The sequence below is a fragment of the Sciurus vulgaris genome (assembly GCF_902686455.1).
Source record: "Sciurus vulgaris genome assembly, chromosome: 5".
Lineage (NCBI taxonomy): Eukaryota > Metazoa > Chordata > Mammalia > Rodentia > Sciuridae > Sciurus > Sciurus vulgaris.
The window spans coordinates 77,496,703-77,516,753 of record NC_136465.1 but is presented as its reverse complement, the minus strand read 5'-3'; the positions used below and the strand labels follow the sequence as shown (position 1 = coordinate 77,516,753).

General features: G+C 34.9%; 1 protein-coding gene across 1 annotated transcript in view; it reads left to right on the top strand.

The window, feature by feature from the left end:
• The first annotated feature begins 2,075 nt into the window (after positions 1-2,075).
• The window catches only part of LOC306662908 (alpha-2-macroglobulin-like), a 53,626-nt gene continuing 35,650 nt past the window's right edge, over positions 2,076-20,051 (top strand). The window contains exons 1-15 of the mRNA XM_079143139.1: positions 2,076-2,240; positions 4,961-5,144; positions 6,196-6,355; positions 6,516-6,568; positions 8,250-8,270; positions 8,551-8,719; positions 9,153-9,237; positions 10,558-10,678; positions 11,403-11,517; positions 11,654-11,763; positions 13,688-13,849; positions 16,613-16,837; positions 17,083-17,146; positions 18,199-18,341; positions 18,951-19,100. Of these exons, the coding sequence (XP_078999265.1) occupies positions 2,155-2,240; positions 4,961-5,144; positions 6,196-6,355; positions 6,516-6,568; positions 8,250-8,270; positions 8,551-8,719; positions 9,153-9,237; positions 10,558-10,678; positions 11,403-11,517; positions 11,654-11,763; positions 13,688-13,849; positions 16,613-16,837; positions 17,083-17,146; positions 18,199-18,341; positions 18,951-19,100 (1,848 nt within the window). The 5' untranslated portion in view covers positions 2,076-2,154. The remainder of the gene's footprint in view (positions 2,241-4,960; positions 5,145-6,195; positions 6,356-6,515; positions 6,569-8,249; positions 8,271-8,550; positions 8,720-9,152; positions 9,238-10,557; positions 10,679-11,402; positions 11,518-11,653; positions 11,764-13,687; positions 13,850-16,612; positions 16,838-17,082; positions 17,147-18,198; positions 18,342-18,950; positions 19,101-20,051) is intronic.

Genomic DNA, 20,051 nt, shown 5'->3' with positions numbered 1-20,051 from the left:
TATCCAATCACCTTCCAAGGGCCCCGCTTCTGAACACTGCTGCATTGGGAAACAAGTCTTCAACACATGAGCTTTTGGGGGACATTTCAGACCCAAACCATGACAAAAGTGTTCTTTGTGCCTCTTGGTCCCTTATCTCTTTTCATTAATATATTTGGACTGTTATCATCCATTTCTATTACACCAGCTTTCCCAATAAACTGATAAATCTATAGCCTGTATGAGTTATTTGGTGGCATTCAGACTATTTAACCTCGACCTACAATAAGAAATTGTGTATGTTCTCAATAGGCTCTTCACAATGTAACACTGCAATCACATTTCACAGTGTAACTTTGACATTGTGACCTAGGACACTCAGTCAAGGAAAAAGATGATTAAGACAAAAACAGTGATAAAGAAAAAGGTAGGATATAGGTTTTACTACTATAACAAACAGATCTCAAAATGCAAAGGCTTTAACTAAGAGAAAATAATTCTCTCATGTAAAAGTCCAGGCTTTTGATGATTCAGGGATTGGACTCAGATTGTGTCATTGTTCTGCTTTCTTGACACATGATTTCCATTTCATGGTCAAATGCTAAACTCCTTATGAATGTTAATATCCCACAAGCACTTTCTAAAACTATGCTCTTTACCAGTACCCAGGCCTCTGTCATTCCTTCTGCTCCTCCAATTTGTTTCCTCTGTTTTACTCAGTTATAGGCAACACCCTTCACACAGTAACCAGCTGGAAATTTAAAAGGCACATTTTTAACCCCCTTAAAAATGATATAAATTCTCACTCTTTTTCCAAATTCATCATGAATTACCCTGCTTGCAAATGCCATCAGCTCTTACCCACATAATCACATTAATTCCAAATTGGTCTCCCTGCCTCCCACAGGACCTCCTCCAATCAGTCTTCCAAATTTCAGGAAGAGTCATCTCTCCTAAAAACTATCTGAAGTCAATTCACTGAATACCCCCAAAACCTCAACATTGCTAACAATTCCTTCCTGATTTGAAGTCAGCTTTCTTTACCACATTTCTAAGTATATAGGCATTTCCTCCAAACCAAATAGCTCTCATCTCATGGAAAGTGCCATGATTGTTGCCACCTGCTGAGCATTTGCACACAGCATTTCCTAAGCTTAGAATGCTCTCTTCATTTCCCTCTTCATCTCACGAACACCACTCATACTTCAGAGCTCAATTTACATTTTTATTTCTCCTAAATTTCCTTCCCCAGGCTCCAAGTTTGGGTTGTGTGCCCTTTATTTGACCATTCTATCTCTAGGATCTTGCATGGTATCTCACCCTAGTAAGATCAATAAATGCAAAATAACTAAATAGCCACATAAATGAATGGACGGGTGGATGAATTAATAAAATTGTTTATGTAGCTTAAAAATAGGTCTATTGTACTTACAAGACAGGAAATTTATATGTAGCAGATGTTAGAGGTAGTTGGGATCTTAGGCACCGTGGGTTGAAACTTGCTTTTGAGGTCCTGTTACTTCTTTTTTCCTCTTTTCATTTTCTTAATAAATGAAACCATTTTCTGTAATCACTCTTCCAGGGTCTGGATTTTCATTTGTAACCCAGTAAGATCACTAAGGGCAAAACTTACTAGCTCAATCCAATTTTGTTTCCACAGAGGACCACTGAGCCCCGAAACAGCTTCAGCATTGAAGGTAGGCATATCTGAGGGAGGCACACTGACTTAAGAGTGAAATATGTATTTTGAGCCTTTCCAGTGTTACTTGAACTGCAAACTCCCTTGCCAACAACTCATACAAGGGACAAGAAGAGCTGTAAAAGGCACTGTGGAGGGTAGTGGGGACAGAGAGAGAAGCAGTTGGAAAGCTGATTAGCTGCTTTACTGTAAAACCCAGAGAAAGTGAGCACTAATGGGAATATGGTTTTATCCCTCCAGGAATTCTATTTAGCCTGCCAGGGATTAACCTTGACTGAAATTAGACCATCAATGACCCTTTCAGAGAACATTCGGAGACTTCAACTTTGTTTAGAAAACTTTATGCTGTGCAAACAGGAAATTTGCACAGAGAGCAGCATAAAGTCCCATTGCTCTGCAGAGTGTTTGGGACAGATCGATTGGAGGGACTAGGGTCCAAGACAGTTTGCTCTCCTCTGGGCCTTTCTCCATGCAGCATGGGGAAGAAAAAGCTTCTTCATCCAAGTCTTGTTTTCCTGCTCCTGAGCCTCTTGTCCACAGATGCCTCCATCTCTGGAAAACCGTGAGTTCCACAGAGAGCATGAAAACCAAACTTAAAGAATCTTTTCCTTTATTTCAGATTCTCCTTTATTTCATTCATCTTTCCTCTGAAACTGTCACCATCTCACCTCTAAGGTTCCTTCCAACCATGAGATTTTGTAAATCTGGTGTATTTACTCTTCACTTAGTCTTAACCATCTTTCTCTAACTCACTGAATCTCTAAATCTCTAACTTCCCTAGTGACATGCAAAGCTTAAGGAGCGTCAGAAATTGATACTTTTAAAATAAGTCAATTTTCAGATACGTTCCTATGGATCTGATGAGATCATGTTATTTTTTTTTTTTTTCTGTCTTCCCTTTCTTAATTTCCTATCTTCTATTTCATAAAACAAAGACAAACCTCTCCCTCAATCAGACCTGACCATGGAGCATTGTCTTGGACTATAAAAACTCTCTAGGGTGCACTGGGTGCGGTGGCACATGTGGTAATCCTTGTAACCAAGGAGGCTGAGACTGGAGGACCACAAGTTCTAAGCCAGTCTTGCTAACTTAGTGAGACCCTGTTTCAAAATAAAAATTGAAAAGCACTGGGGATGTAGCTCAATTCCAAGTACTAAAATTAAAAAAAAAAAAAAAAAAAAAAAAAAAAAACCTGTAGGGTGCCAAATAGAGGAACAGTTTGAAATACAGGTGTCAATGTTGCAAAAGTAAGGGACTCTTCGTGACAGAGGAATCTTTCGCATAGCACATGGTGGTTGATGTGTTCTTTGTTTCACCAAAAGTGAAGAAAGAGCTAAAGGAAATACCACCTGATAGCTATTCTTAATAACACAGTACTGGGTGGTTTGAATCATAATACAGAGTTGCAAGAAGTGATGGCAATGACAATTTTTTTTTGTCTGGCATTTACTTACTTTTCTGGGACCAATTCTTTTTATCACTTATATCTACACAAACAAAAGTAGTAACAGAAGTGATGTTAGTTCTTATTTAATCCATGCATATATAAATTTGCTTGCAGGAAAAAAGCAGCTCATCACTCTCACTGAAGATGTACTCCCAAAGAATTTTGATTTTATGTCTAAGATGTATAAATTATAATTCATAAGAAGTTTATTTTATTTTGATCAGTTGTGCACTAGAACTTTTGAAAATAACTTAATCAAAAGAACATATTTAGTACTTACAAGTTTATATTGATGTTATATTTAAAAGTTAAACTTAAATTTATATACCCACATATAATATTATGTATATAAACATGTGTCTGTATGTACATATGCATATATATTTGTAGGAAGTAAATATTTTAAAGCCCAAAAATCTTAGAATAAACTACTATGTGGTAAGTGGTCTGAAAATCAGGGCTCAAGGATAAAAAAATGAAAAGGAAAGATGTTAAATTTTTTATCATAATGAAAAGAACTTGTTAATTTACTTTTTTAAATAAATGATATTAGGTATCTTATCTCTATAATATTTAAGGTTCTATGGGAAACTTGTGAAAAATAATGTAAGTCTTAATTGAAATATCAGAATAATATGCTTTGCTATCATTTAAAATTGTGATAAAAATAATATTTTCCTCCCTTGTGGGTTAGCATTCACATATCAGAAAGAACATTCTGCCTTTGGTTTTTCAGACTGGCTTATTTCACTTAGCATGATATTCTCCAGTTCCATCTATTTACAGGCAAACTAGACAAAAGAGAATGAAGGGAAGGGAGGGGAAAGGGAGTAGGAAAGACAGTAGAATGAATCAGACACGACTTTCCTATCCTCATGTATGAATACACAACCAGTGTAACTCCACATCATGTACAACTACAATAAGGGTATTTGAACAAGTCATACTTATTCTATGTATGTATGATATTCCAAAATATACTCTATTGTTATGCAAAAAAACTTTAAATAAATATAAAAGAAGAAAATAAAATTGTGATAAAAATAGATGCTTACTTGAAAATATGTAAGAGGTGCACAATGTCTAAAAATTATTTTCTATAAGAAAAAAAGTTTGAAAACTACAGAATAAATCTTATATATAAAGGTATTGGGAAATTTTCTATCCTCCTCATAAATTACCAAGATCTACATTGGATCACTAGAGGACCATTTTTGAATTGAGTCATCCTCTAGCCATGAATTGAAAGGAAAATATTTAAAATGAAAATGACTGTGGTTAGGTAAAATACCAATATTTCATTAGCTCCTTACCACAACAAAGACTTTAATGACTCACTCTGAAACTCAGTTTCCATATTTACAACACGAAAGCAAGTACTTTTTATGTAATTTTTCAGAATTGCTAAATCCACACTTTTCCCCAGATATGCTTCATGAAAGCACTGTAATTTGTTTTTTCTGGTGCCCACATGCCTGAGAGCTTGCTTGACTTTCATAGCAATCCTAAAGTATAATAGATTTACAATAAAAGGAAACATAACTAACATTTTTATTAAAATTCAGATGCATACACATTGGTGTTTCTTATTTAAAGGTACCTAAAGAGTTTAATATGCTTGAGGCCCACCTCAAATAAAACATTCACAGCCATGGTGTATGATGGAGAGGGGAAACAATTCTTAAGCATGCCATTCAACAACAGAGTCTCATACTCATGAATAAAACTAGTATAAAACTAATGATGGTAACAACAATCGTGATGGAACTTAGTGCTGTTGATAGCAATGTCTCCCTTCCTTTATGCTCGTCTAACTGGATTCCCCTATTCACAGACAATATATGGTGCTGGTCCCCTCCCTGCTCCACACTGGGACCTCTGAGAAGGGCTGTGTACTTCTGAGCCACCTGAATGAAACAGTGACTGTAAGTGCCTCCTTGGAGTCTCTAAGGGAAAATAGGAGCCTCTTCACTGACCTGGTGGCAGAGAAGGACTTATTCCACTGCGTCTCCTTCACTGTGAGTGTCTTTTTGACTGAATATACTCAGTTCTATTGGTCAGGATCTGGAGACCTAATATTTTCAAGATAAGGCTTTGGGAAGCTAGTAAGAACTTCAGGAAGGAACCTAAAAGGAGCAACTAAGTGTAGGAATTACAGAGCAAAGCATAAATTTCCAACCATAAGAGACAAACATTTATAGGTGAGTAGAACATTAACTTAATGATAAGAGAAAAATTATATTAGCAGGGAAAGAAGTATGCACTAGACAAAGGAAAAATGTACTTCTGCTTAAAATTAAAATGGAGAAAACATTTATAAAACAAACCAGGACAGGGTTCAACATGAGTCACCAGTAATGGACTAACAGGAACAACACATCACACTCTTTCTAATAATAAAAATCATAAGCCAGGAATGGTGGTATACTCCTGTAATCCCAATGACTTGGGTGGTTAGGGGTTGAGGCAGGAGAATTATAAAGTCAAGGCCAGCCTCAGCAACTTAGCAAGACCCTCAACAACTTATCAAGGCCCTGTCTCAAAACACAAAAAGAGCTGGGAATGTATCTCAGTGGTACAGTGCCCCTGGGTTCAATCCTCAGTTACCCTCCCCCACCAAAAATATTATAGAATTACCCTCAGCAAATATCCAGTATCTCTTGAGTCAACTATATAGGGATACTTGCAACAGGTGCCAATAAAATATCATCAGGTTTATTTTCATAACCTTAAGACATGCTCTACCATGCCCTACCATGTCTTAAGGTTAAAGCATCAATTTTGTAAAGCATCAATTTTGAATGAAGACTGTTTTGTCTGAGCTCTATGAAGATATGATTCTCAGTTATAACCTTTCTTAATAAAGTATTTTTTCACAACCTTGTGTTCTGTCTTTCCATTTGAAAATAAAAAGGTAGAAGCACTTCCTTGTCTATGCCAACTTTCCCCAGTGGGAACAACGGAATGAAATTAAGTAAAAAGGGGAAGATTTCCAAAGGAGTGGAACAGGGAATGGAGGAGAAGACTTGAGAGACTGAATGGGTTCCCAGGATCTTGTCTGTATTTCAGGTTCCACAATCTTCATCCAGTGAGGAGGTAATGTTCCTCACTATCCAAGTGAAAGGGCCAACTCAAGAATTCAAGAGGCGGAACACAGTGGTGGTTAAAAACAAAGAGAGTCTGGTCTTTGTTCAGACCGATAAATCTACCTACAAACCAGGGCAGACAGGTATGAAGAGGTTTACAGTCAACAACATCAAAAAGGAAAGATTTTCCTCCTCTACCTAGTACCCCAAATCCCTATAATCCTGATGCCTTAACAGCTTGTTTTACCAAGCTAGGAACCCAGCCAGGGTTTGGGGAGCTCATGGAAAATATTTTCATTTCAGTGAAGTTTCGTGTTGTCTCATTGGATGAAGATTTTCACCCCCTGAATGAGTTGGTGAGTCTCTTGCTAATATTTATGTATAATCACTATTATTTGTATAAACTGGAGGGGAACATCTTTTTGGTGTTGAAGTGATGACCAGGGAGAGGAAGGATCTGATATCACTAACTAATTTCTGATATTAAAATAGCACGAGATCCTCATTGAAAACATTATCCCAGGTAAAGAGTATATAGTTTATATCTGATAGTTGTCAAATACTTAACTTTTTAGATTCCAGCCGGGAAAATTAGAAAATTTTATTAAACAATAGATGCAGAAAGACTATCAAAGAACCTAAAAGTTCAAATGATTCTCAGAGATTTAACTTTTTCCTAAACACATTTACCAAAATCTCTATGAAGGAATATGAAAGTAATCAATATGTTCCTCAGTATTTAACCTTCAGTATTTGTGGTAAGAAATAACTCTTTCTATTATAAAGTAGATATCAAACCAAAGTCTTCATTTTCCTCTCTCAAGTTGACTCCTCCAGCACATTTTCTCATCTCAAAAAAAAAAAAAAGAGGCAATTCTTCTCTTCTAGCTCCTAAGACAGATAAAATAATCCTTGCCTCTCTTTCTCACATCCACTTCCCCCTCACCAGGAAATCATTGGCTTAAAATACATCCAGACTACTTCTCACTACCTGAATTGTTACAACCCGGCCAATACCAGCTGTAAACAAGATCATTGCAAATTACTTTGAAACTCACCTCCCAGGCTTTACCTTCACTCCTATATCCAAAATCAAATACCACATCCATCACTCTATCAGCTTCATCCTGCTTTGTTCTTTCTTCTTGGCACTTACCACACCTGACATATTTCTATATCCAATATATATATAGGCGCTTTCTTATTTATCCATCCTTATTGGAATGTAAGCTTCATGAGAGTAGATACATTGTTCTTTTGTTCTCTGCTATATTCTTAGCATTTCAAATGATGAGTAGGTACAATACGTGAGTAGGTACGTGTTAAATATTAGCTTTAAAAAATGAATATTATCATGTTATCCCACTTAGCTTTCTAACTTTGACCTCTTTAATTTATAATATTTCCATGATTTCTTATTCATAGAAGCCTCCTCTTATTTTATATGCCTTTAAATCTTTCTAAGGATAAAAAATTGAATTAAATGTAAAAAAAAAATTAATTGGAAGAGCTATTTCCATTTCTTCTTGCTCTTAGAATTACCTAAGAATTCTGTGACCCATATTAATAATTAGATCTAAACATGACTAGATATCTTTAATTATCTAAAATTAATTAATATTAAGTAAGATATCATAAATATATCTTCTTCAATATATAAAATTGCATAGCAAAAGAATGTTTTTTACTCTACCATTGTATGATGTGATTTCCTTTGGGATCCTCTGGATAAGTTATTGGCCAGGTTGTAGCAATTCTTTCTGAATGCTATAAGCACTTAAGTAATGTTAGTAAATCCCATTCCTAATGAATGGCAATACACATATATACTTGTTGATGACCTAGTAAGTATTTAACATAAATTATTAATTGGTTAAAATGGATTAATTAAAAGTTTTATAAAATTTAACCTGGAATCATTCCATGTTTTATTATATAGTGTGTTATTCTTCATTTACTTTAAATTACTACATATAAATCAGAATTGGGAATATTTGAGAACAATTACCAACTCCTTTCTTTCTTTTTTAATTTCAGATACCACTATTATATGTTAAGGTAAGTAACATGAAATATTCCATTATTAGAAGGAAAAAAATAAATTTAGGGAAAATGTTCCTATCTGGCAAATTCTTACAATATCCCAGAAATTTGTTATTAAGGGAGATGCCTCCAAATTCACTCAGGGCTCCATGGCTCATCTCCCTTCCAAACCCCTCACTACTACCCCGTTTTTCCTTTGTGAAAAATGAATGTAAGTTAGAGTCTATAGATTATTTTATCTCTCATGTTCTAAGCAATTTTGTAAATGATAACTAATTTATCCATTTATCCATAGGATCCCAAAGGAAATCGCATTATACAATGGCAGAGTCTCAAGCTAGAAAGTGGTCTCAAGCAACTGTCCTTTCCCCTCTCATCAGAGCCCCTTCAGGGCACCTACAAGGTTGTGGTACAGAAGGAATCAGGTGGAAAAATGGAGCACCCCTTTGCTGTGGAGGAATTTGGTACGGTTCATGAAAAGTCATGGAACATTTTTCTTCATAGTTAAACTTATAGGGACTAAAATTTAAACTTATTTATAGTCCTTCCACATCCCCCGGGTGAGATTGGACTTGGAGTAGAACAAATTATAACTAAGTTGAATGAAGACATCAATGACCTTTGAAAAAATGATCTTTATATAGCTTGGTTATTTTTGCAGTAATAAAACATCCTTATTTTTGTAGAGGCTTTCATAATTTATTAAGGTTCATGGATCTGTCATAGTTCCTCAACCAAAATCTCCATTTGAGAAAGTAAAGTAGATACAGATATATTGGAAAATAAAGACCTTTTTCAAAGCCTCTAAATATCACTAGAGAATTCTTACTGAGAATCTGAAAATATTAATGCCCCAAAAGTTGACAATCATCAACCTCCTTTATTAACAATTAACAGTGCTTCCCAAGTTTGAAGTGCAAGTAACAATGCCAGAGATAATCACTATCATGGAAGAAGAGGTGAACGTGTCAGTGTGTGGCCTGTGAGTTGATTTTTTTTAATCTTTTAAGGGAAATTATTTAAAGGAGATTCACCACTTGAGATATTTTGGCTTGCTTCTCTGGGAGTAGTCTCAACACAAACTTGCAGTACTTTGGAAGCATTCCCATCTCTAGAATGTTCTCTTCTTGTTTTTCTACTTTTCCTTCTTATTTCCTTTCATGTCATTTTCAGAATTACTATAACTATCATGGAGTGGGGAACTGTTTCCAGAGAGGCTATGCTACTAAGGAATCACACACACATACATACACACACACACACACACACACACACACAGTGTTGAAGGGTAGTGACTTTACCTTAACCAGAAATAACAAAACATGTATGTGGGAAATAATTAATACATGGTTATAGAGGAAATTCTATCATCAACAGATCATTTACCTACCCTTGTAAGCATAGTGGGTAAACAGATTAGACTCAGAACACGTAGGGACAATCATGAAACCAAAGTCTCACCTAGCTCGGCAGTCTACCTAAGATACGTCACATACTTCTCCACAGTCGTTTTTACTCAGATGACTGAACACGTAATTCAGCATGGTCCTGCCCACCCTTGAAAATTCATGTATCCAAGACCTTACGCCCCCATCCATGGTAGCCCCACAGTAGCAAAAAGAGCAGGAAAAGTAAAGAGGCCAGCCCTGCCTAGAAAGACTACCCATGTAAGGTACCTACTATTCAATTGGGTCCCTCAGCCTGTGTTACTTTACAGTAATGGTTACCAAATGTTCAATCCCAGTAATTTATGAACTAATTCTCTTGCAAATATCAATATAGAGGATATTCCAAATAGGAAAGGAAAAAATGCCCAGAAAAACACAGTAATCACCTATCATATTTATGCCACAATCCCATTTTTATAAAAAGTAAACAAAACTCAATATAAATACAGATTTATATTGAGGAAACACCAATGTATTAATAGTTTAGATTCCTATGCAGTTTTCAGGGTGTTCATTTCTTGCATTTGATTTTATTTTGTTTGTTTTGATTTTATAGATATTGCTTTTTCTCGTAATATGTTTAGCTTTTTAATGAGAAAGGCATTATTAACATGGTATTGAAATGATAAAGTCAAAAAAGACAATAAAAGAATAGTGAATTTCAGCACATTCACTGGACATTTTCTAAAAGAGAAGAGCCATTGCTCAGTTCGCTTGCCCTCAACATAGTGTGAACCCTGCAGAAGCAGAGAGAAGTACAGAGGGTGAATACACTGTAACTGAAAGAGAAGTGTCAGATGGAAAGAGGGGTGTTCTGTGTCTTCTTTGATTCATATGAAATGTTCTCATGGCAGATACACATATGGCAAGCCTGTCCCAGGACATGTGACTATGAGCATTTGCAGAAAGTATAGTAATCCTTCATACTGTTTTGGTGGAGAGTCAGAGGCTTTCTGTGAGAAATTCAGCCAACAGGTAGGTTGAAAACAGCGCCTCTTGGGGATTAACAATAAACGCATTATTGATAATCAGTGAGTAACAACATGGTGTTAACTCTGGAAGAACAATCTAGAATAGAATTCCATACTAGATATTATAATTTTCTTTAAGTCAATGACTTAGCACAATAGAATTATCTTTTGTAATTGCCCACTGTGGGTGCTCCAGAATATAGAAGTTGAGTCCTCCAAAGGCTCATTGAGCATTTACTTCTATGAAAGAAGGGGAAAAAATACATCTTTTTAGTTACCTTTGCTTGGCAGGTTCTGCTTTCTTTCTGTGAGCAAGAACCTGACACAAGCCCCATCTAGATTCCAGGGAGGCAGGAAAGACCTCGGATGGGCAGCTAATTCCCAGCACAGCTGTCAACTATGAGAGGGGAACCCAAACTGTGGTGAAAAGTCAGCCGTGTACCATAGTAAGATCACCCAAAAAAGTTTAAGTCATTTCTATCTAATTTTCTCTAGAGAATTTCAGACACCAAAGAATATATATAAGGATATAAGATATACTTATATTATGTATAAGAATATACATAAGATGTTGTGAAATACAATAATAATTAGTTCTTAGATAGTATATATGTTGTTCTCATTATAGAAAATGCCTAGATTATGTTGTCTCAAATATCCATTAACTGAGCACTTATCTGTCTGGTACAGTTATACATATTTTTGTATTTGAATTTCTCTGCTCTTAGCTCAACAGCCATGGCTGCTTCTTTCAACAAGTAAAAACGAGGGCCTTCCAGCTGAAGAGGCAAGGATATGAAATGCAACTGCAGGTGGAGGCCAAGATCCAAGAAGAAGGAACTGGTTTGTGTTCCACGTGGATGTGGGAGAAGAACAATGAGCATTGATTCATTTCCTTAGCCTAATAATGAATTTTAAGGCAGGAAGAGTGTAAGAAGTTCAGGGACATCATCCTTCAAAAAATAATTTTTTTTTTCAGGTGTGGAAGTAACAGGAAGAGGGTCCAGTGAAATCACAAGTACCATAACCACGCTCTCATTTGTGACAGTGGACTCACACGTTAGACAAGGGATTCCCTTCTTTGGGCAGGTGGAGTATTTTGCAGTTCACTAGTCAAACCATGTGTGATTTCTGATAAAATTATACTTAATTTGCTATCAAGCGACCAAAGGTAGAAAATATAACCAAAGTAAACAACATAAAAATAAATCTATTCATCTTAAATTTGTTTACAGAAATCTAGAAAATTATTTCAAAGTTATATCAAAATTAAGAGGGTTTTTTTTTTTTCTTTCTCTTTTGGAACAGCAGTGTAGGATGTCACTTAGTCTTTTCCTGGTTTGTCAAGCAGTCTCAAATTTTATATTTTCTCATACGAATCTAAAAGTCCATGATAACCCATTACATTACCCTTCTAACACTAACTTTGTATAGAAATGGATGGGTAGGTACTTTTATTTTTTTCTTTTGAAGTATCCAAGATTCTATTATACCTAGTATTTCATTTGTAAATATGTTTACACTGATTTTCTATAACAAGTATATTTTTTAAATAGTAAACACAGGAATAACATACTATTTAGCTTTCCCAGATTTTCAAAGTATACATTTTCTCACAGATCTAAAAAAAAATCATTGTAAACAGATATACAGATAGATATTTCTAACTCTGAGAATCTGAAATGACAGTTTTATGTTATAGTTGGACAAAATACCTTTATTTTATTTATTTATTTTTATGTGGTGCTGAGGATTGAATCCAATGCCTCACACCTGCTAAGTTAGCACTCTACCACTGAGCCACAACCCCAGCCCATGTATCATATTCTTATGGAAATGTTAGAGCTATCGAGAAAGGAACTATAACCAACAACATGGAGTACATTCTAGACCATTTCATTATGTTATGACAGGAAAACATATTCAGAAATTTTGGTCTTGTTCTAAAATGCAAGTTTAGCCCATTTTTAAATGTTTCAGAGGAATATTAAAATTTTTGCTTCTGTTAAAAAATACATACCATTTCCAAATACATTTATTTGAAAATAAAGAATTGGAATTTTTGTGCCTATTCTTATGTTGGTACATGCAACTGATATTTGCTGCTACCAAAAGTAGCTTATAGTAGAAAGATTTTGAATGTTCCCAAAACAAAGAAATAATAATTGTCTGGGGTGATAGATATGCCCATTACCCTAATCTGATCATTACACATTGTAACATATACTGAAATATCACACTATGCTCCATAAATATTTATAATTACTATATCAATTAAAAATAAAAATTTTTAAAGTAGTTCATTGTGAAAAAAAATCACCTTGTTCAAAATATGAACTGTGCTACACTTCTCCTGTACTACTTAGGAGAAGATAATTTGGCTTTACCTTACTTAATACTTTCTGCCTCACTTCACTTTTATATTTTTAATATGGAGAGTGCATCATAAAATCTGCCTAATTTTCAAAAGATGGAAAAGTCTAGGCTGAGAAGAAGATACTGTATATAAACCACCTAGAAAAGCACACAGGATAGTGTATTAGCCATTCCTTATTTATGTACTTATGATACTTTATGATACTAATCCTGAAAGCTAATAATCTACCTGAAAGTAAATGTTTGAGGCTCAAATAAATGTAACTCCTAGATTAAAATTTTCTATTACTATATTATTCTGGTGCTCTGTAACTCTCTAAGAATTATATAAAAATACTCAGAGTTTCTAAAATACCCAGAATACATTCTTCAGATCACCCCTATTATTCTTGTCACTTTCTATTCCTTCACACTGCCTTAGTTTTCTTCATAAGATTGATTACTACTAAATAAGCGTATGTTATTTATGGATGCATTTAACATGTCTCTTTTACTTGACTTGTAAGCTCTGTGATGAAAGGAACTTTTTCTTGCTCACTGCTGTATCCTCCATACCTGAAACTATGTGCAGCAATACAGGAGGCACTCAAAAATTATTTGTGATGAAATGAGTATGTTTGGTGTTTTTAATCTTCAGGTGCGCCTCGTGGATGGGAAAGGCATCCCAATGCCAAATAAAACCATCTTCATCACAGCAGATGAAGCTAGCTATCACTCAAATGCTACCACTGATGAGGATGGCCTGGTGCAGTTTTCCATCAACACCACCAACATTCAGGGTACCTCCCTTAACGTTAGAGTAAGTTTGAATAGAAGTTACCAATGACATAAAGTATCCTTGAAAACAAATTGCAACCCAGAAGAGATGAAATTTCCAAATTGTGTTTAATCCTATGAAAAGAAACAAACTAGGAATTACAAACCAACTTAAGGTCAACTTTTCAAATTTATGTGGGAAAAAAAACAGTATGTTGTTCTAGTTTAAAGTGTGGGTTCTACTTTAGTAACATTGGTGGTAATGTAAAATGGTACAGCTACTACCCCAAATAGTGTGAGAGTTCCTCAAAAAATTAAAAAATAGTAAAGATATATAATGATACCATAATGATGTATGTATATATATCAGTGTGTCAGTGGTGACCCTAATTCTACACTAGGGTTACAACAGGTAATAATCTACTATATATTTCAAAAAGATGCAAGAAAGGGTTTCTAATTTTCCACCATAAAAAATGATAAATTGTTGAGGAGATAGATATGTTTAACTTGATCTAAATGTTACACAATGTATACATATATCAAAACATCACATGGAGCCCCATAAGTATGCACAATTATTTTATGTATCAGTTAAATTTTTTAATTAAACCTAGTAAAAGAGAATTGAGAGTAGACTTTCAAAGGAGATATTTGCACACCCATTATTTACAGTAGATATTCACAATGACCCAGGAGTGGAAACTACCCAAATATTCATCAACCTATGAATGGATAAAATTCTTAAATGCAGTATTTATACCCAACAAAATATTTTTCAGTCTTAGAAATTCTATCACATGCTATAATATCAGTAAACCTTGAGGATATTATGCTAAATGAAATAAGATAATCACAAAAAAGACAAATACTACATGAATCTACTTACACATGGTCTCTAATATAGTCAATGTCATAGAAACAGAAAATAGAGTGAATAGTGGTTGCCAAGGCCTGGGCAGAGAGAGAAAATGTCTAGTTGCTGTTTAGTGAATGTAGAGTTTTAGTTTTGCAAGATGGAAAGTTCTAGAGATTCTTTGCACAACAAATATACTTAACACTATTAAACTGTACAATAAAATATGAAGATGGTAATTTTATGTCATGTGATTTTAACCACATTTTCTTAAAGTGTGGATTCCAAAGTGAAAATCAGATAAAGTGGACATAAATACTGACTCAATCCTATATTAAGGGCAAATAACTGGATAAACCTTTATGCTTCATTCCTTTAACTGTAAAATATGAGTGTCTAGTTCTTGAGGTGGTTGTGAGATTAAATGACCTAGTGCACCTTAAAGCACTTAGTGATGCTTACATACTGTTACATACTTTTACTGTAAATGCCCTTTTTAACATAATTAGTATTTAGTTTCAGAAATATGCCCTTCATAAGTTGAATTTACTTTACTTTTGTCCTGCTTTTATGTTTTCTCCAGGTGGCCTCTTTGTACCCATACAATTTGTTTTATATAGCATGCAGTCTATTCATCAGCAGATGTAAATATGGCTGCACAATGGATATTGCATAGTCATAGTGCTAAAACCCTCTGCCTTTTTAGGACTTTTCATATTGGTATACAAAGAAGGGATGAAGAGTGTATTTTACTGCTTCAGCTTTAAATGGATGACATAAAAATCTCTAATAACTAAAACTTGCATATTTACTCATTTTTTAATTCAGAAGTGCCCTGAATGCTTTCTATGTGCGACTGTACTAGTCCTGACAAAATATTTTTAAATTCTTCTTCTTTTGATGCTCTCATCTATTATCACTAGAAAACAGCACTCAGCTATGATATGAACAAAGCATTTTGCTGGCACAAAGATTCAGTCATGCTACGTGGGACCCTGAGAGTAGGGGAAGCTTGGAAAGAGCTAAAGAGCAATGTCTGCATGAAGAAAAGTTGGAAATACACCTCAAATAGAGCTATGAGGCATAAGAATCCAGGATCACTGGAAGCATTAAAAATAATCAGCCTAAGATAGCCCTGGAAAGCAGGCTTCCACTAATTCACCAACTCAACTCTTTAAATAATGATTTTTACGACTATAATGCACCAATTTAAAAATGTGGAAGCCATGCTCAGGGTGCGTATCTATAATCCCAGAGACTCGGGAGGTTGAGGCAGGAGGATCAAGAGTTCAAAGCTAGCCTCAGCAATTTGGGAAGGCCCTAAGCAACTCAGTGAGACTCTATTTCTAAGTAAAAATACAAAAATTGACTGGGGATGTGGCTCAGTAGTTGAGTGCCCCTGTTTCAATCTCCAGTAGTAAAAAAATAATAATAATAATTTTAAAAAATTAAAATGTGAAAAGAAAAATTTAAAACAAATAAATGAATAATTCTTTTACAGAAAGTTTTTTCAGACCTCAAAGGCTGCAATATTTCCTTTCATAATACTCACTTGAACCCCATCATAAAAGAGGAAACTGCTTTATAAAGCACAACGCTTCAATTTCTAGAGAATATTTACCCTCTTCAATCAGGTTTCATAACTCTAGTGCCTCTACCTGCATAGGTAAAGTAACCAAATTTCAAGCAAGCTAATCAGAGCAAAGGATGCCTTCTTTTATGCTCTTCAGATATATAAATACCAAACCCAGGATGCTCTGTAATGTAAAAGCATAAACCATGCTTACATTTGACAGATAAGTAAAATAAGGGACCTTTCTCACTTCTTACTATAGAGCAAAATATTTCTAACCACTAGTTAAGGTAAAACAGTAAATTTACATGGTTTTGTGAGACCACTGACCCTTGATATATAATCTATAAAATAACATTGTTTTTCTAATTCATTAGGTCAAACACAAGGACCACCACTGCTATGGCCACCAGTGGCTGTCAGAGGAAAATGAAGAAGCATATCACACTGCTAATGTTGTATTCTCCCCAAGCAAGAGCTTTATCCACCTTGAACCCATGCCTGGTAAACTGTTATGCGGCCAAACTCAGACAGTCCAGGCACATTATGTTCTAAATGGACAGGTCCTACTGGAGCTGAAGAAGCTCATCTTTTATTATCTGGTAAGAAGGGAGGTCCCTGCATTGGCTCATCTATAGACAGAGCTCTCTGTGGGGCAATAATCATATAGCTCTTTCAAATACCATTATTTGACTTCTTATCCATGTTCCTTTTGAAAATTTGACTTTCCTTGTGTCTAATTATTGTCAGCAGGGACTCAATAACACAAGCATATAGCATGGAAGCCAAGACTGGAGGAAAATCTCTGTTGGACAAACTAAATTTCCTTTTATTTCCTTTTTTGCAGATAATGGCAAAGGGAGGCATTGTCCGAACTGGGACTTATGTCCTGTCTGTGGAGCAGGGAGACAGTACGTATTTCCATAATGTTCATATTTCTGCCCCCTTCTGCCCCCATTCAACCTCACACTACAGAAATATTTTCAAATATAGATAATTTCCATCTAATCACAGTGAAAAGAGGAAGTTGAAGGAGAGAAAGCATTATTTCTTATTTTCTTCCTTTATCAAATATTTGTTTTGTCTTCCAGTGTATTCTGTTTAGATTATTCAAAATATTGACATTATTGTGTATATATACTTTAATCCAAAATTTTTTAACTTTATTAATGGACCCTCTTGTCAAAATGTGAGACATTTCAGCATTGAATATAGAATGGGGAGGAGGACAGGTAAAGTTCTGGGATTCTTTCTATATTCTAAGTCTTGTGCTGAATCATTGATATCTTAATAAATACCTTATTCCTCCTTTGACGGTAGTTATGATTTCTGAAGTTTAAATTGAGTACTTCCGTCATTGAACAGGACTCTCCCCAGGAACAAATATGGAACAATATTCTAAGGACTTTAAGCAATGAGTTACTAGAAAACTATAAATGAACTACTCTTGGCATCTCTGTACCAACACAAAAACACCATAGTAGGCTTAGGAATATTTAATGCAAACTCTAAATAATCTACATAGGCATTTAAAATTTTTCCAAAGGAGCATAGTCTTCCTCAGAGAAAAGGCTAGAATATTTGCTTCACAGAAAGGTAGAGAAGATATGGGTATAAATACAGTGTGCTAAACTCTTAGCATAATTTCAGTTTTTATTGTCCTCTCCTAGTATGAGGTCTAGATCAAATGGTAGTGAAGTTGGATGTATCCACACCTACAGACAGTTCAGAGTCTTATGCTCAAGCTAAAATTGGTGAGAAATCAACATGTGATTTATATAAGAGATGAAGGCTTTTGAAAATCAGAATTCTTAGTGAACATGTACTGTTTATTTTATCTACTCATAGAAGCAGTTCTTAACCAGACCAGGTTCCTAAAATGGCTTATGTGACACAATGATTTTATTTCAGTTCTGGGGAGATGTTTAACACATGATTCATCCTCTCATTCCCTCTGCTCCAGTGAAAGGCCATTTTTCCCTGACCATCCTTGTGAAATCTGACTTGGCTCCCATTGCTCGATTGCTCATCTATACCATTTTACCTGATGGGGAAATGGTTGGAGATTCTGCAAAATATGAGGTTGAACATTGTCTGGCCAACAAGGTGGGTGCTTCATACTGTAAAATTTCAACATTCAAAATTAATAGTTACTATGATTATGAATTACTTCACACATGTGAGCATAAAAGCCAAAGGGGTTAAATGAATCCCCAGAGACATCCAGCAAAGTAACAATAGAATCACACGAAGAAGCCATGTCAGTTGACTCACTCTGCAAAATTCTCTATATAGCATTGTCTATGTCACAGCTCAAAGTACCTTGCTCCCTTCTTCCATGAGGAAATGTTGGGAAGTATGCAACCAAGTTTTTAAAAAGACTACATATATCCAAAACAAAACTACAGGAGAACTTAGATTAATTTGCATTCCACACTAAGTTAATGAGCACCTCATTCTGCATGAAAGATAAAAAATGACACTGCAAAATCAGTAGTTTATAAGGTTAACCAAAGTCATTTCAATGGCTCTATTGAATCTTGAGATTCAGAGTAAGGTGCAAAAGACAAAATGCCTTAGTACTTGCAAACTGCTAGTCACCATGAAGGTAAACAAATTAGTTATGCACTAAATTGAGGAACATTCAGGAAATGCAAGTGAATCCATGGTTAATCTGGAAATTTGCTTTTCTGACATCTGCCCCCAATTTCACAGGTGGATTTGAGCTTCAGACCAGCACAAAGTCTTCCAGCCTCAAATGCATACCTGCAAGTCACAGCTTCTCCTGGGTCCCTCTGCGCTCTCCGAGCTGTGGACCAAAGTGTGCTGCTCCTGAGGCCCGAGTCTGAGCTCTCTGCATCATCGGTGAGTTCCTGATACCTCAGAGATCAGGAAGGACTGTGCAAGGGACTTAAATCAGGAAGAAATGCTTGAGTAGAATAAGATATATTAAAATTTTATCTGTCTGCAGGTGAATTTTGAGCTCTTTCATGTGTGCTTTCTTTAGTGAGAAAGATAATTGTACATAATTTCTCATGTTCTCTTTATATCTCTCTATACACACACACACACACACACTACTAGCTTCTGCAGCTGAAAAGAATAAAAATTTATTTTGTTGCACCATATATTGAACCAAATAAAAGAATTTTAAGAAGATAAAATTTAATAAAAATTAATCAAAAATGGACTTATGATTCAGATATAGTAAGGTTCTTGCTCTAGGTCACATGGCAACACAAAACCAAATATGATTGTATAAGGTCATCTATATACAAAATGCTGACAGAATACAAGGCAGGTTGTGGAAAATAAAGGGACAGATAGACAAAATAAAGAAAGTAACTCTGAGGAATCAGAAAAGTTATTCATAAATTACATATATTAATGTAAAAGAGACCATGCACTATACAAAGTCCCTGAATTCCTAGAGCTTCATGAACCAATAATAGGAGTTTCCAAACTAGTATTACATTTTGAAAATCCTAGTGAAAAATGATACATTTGCCTGCACTAAGACTAAATGGAATTTCAGATTAATGTTTCTATAATTAAATCTATTGAAATGATGACTATCTCAAGGAGAACATAATTTCTGAAAAATGATATATATTGTCTCTGATAATTAAAAATTAGCAAAAGTAAATTATTGTATGCACTGATAAATCAATAATTTTAAATACAGAGTTAATAAAAGAAATAGCAAAATGGCATGTTATTACCCTTAATTATTTAATAGCACACACAAGTAGCTGCTCATATCTTGAAATTTTCAATATGAGACCAAGTGAAATAACGTCTTACTAAAGTTTTTTT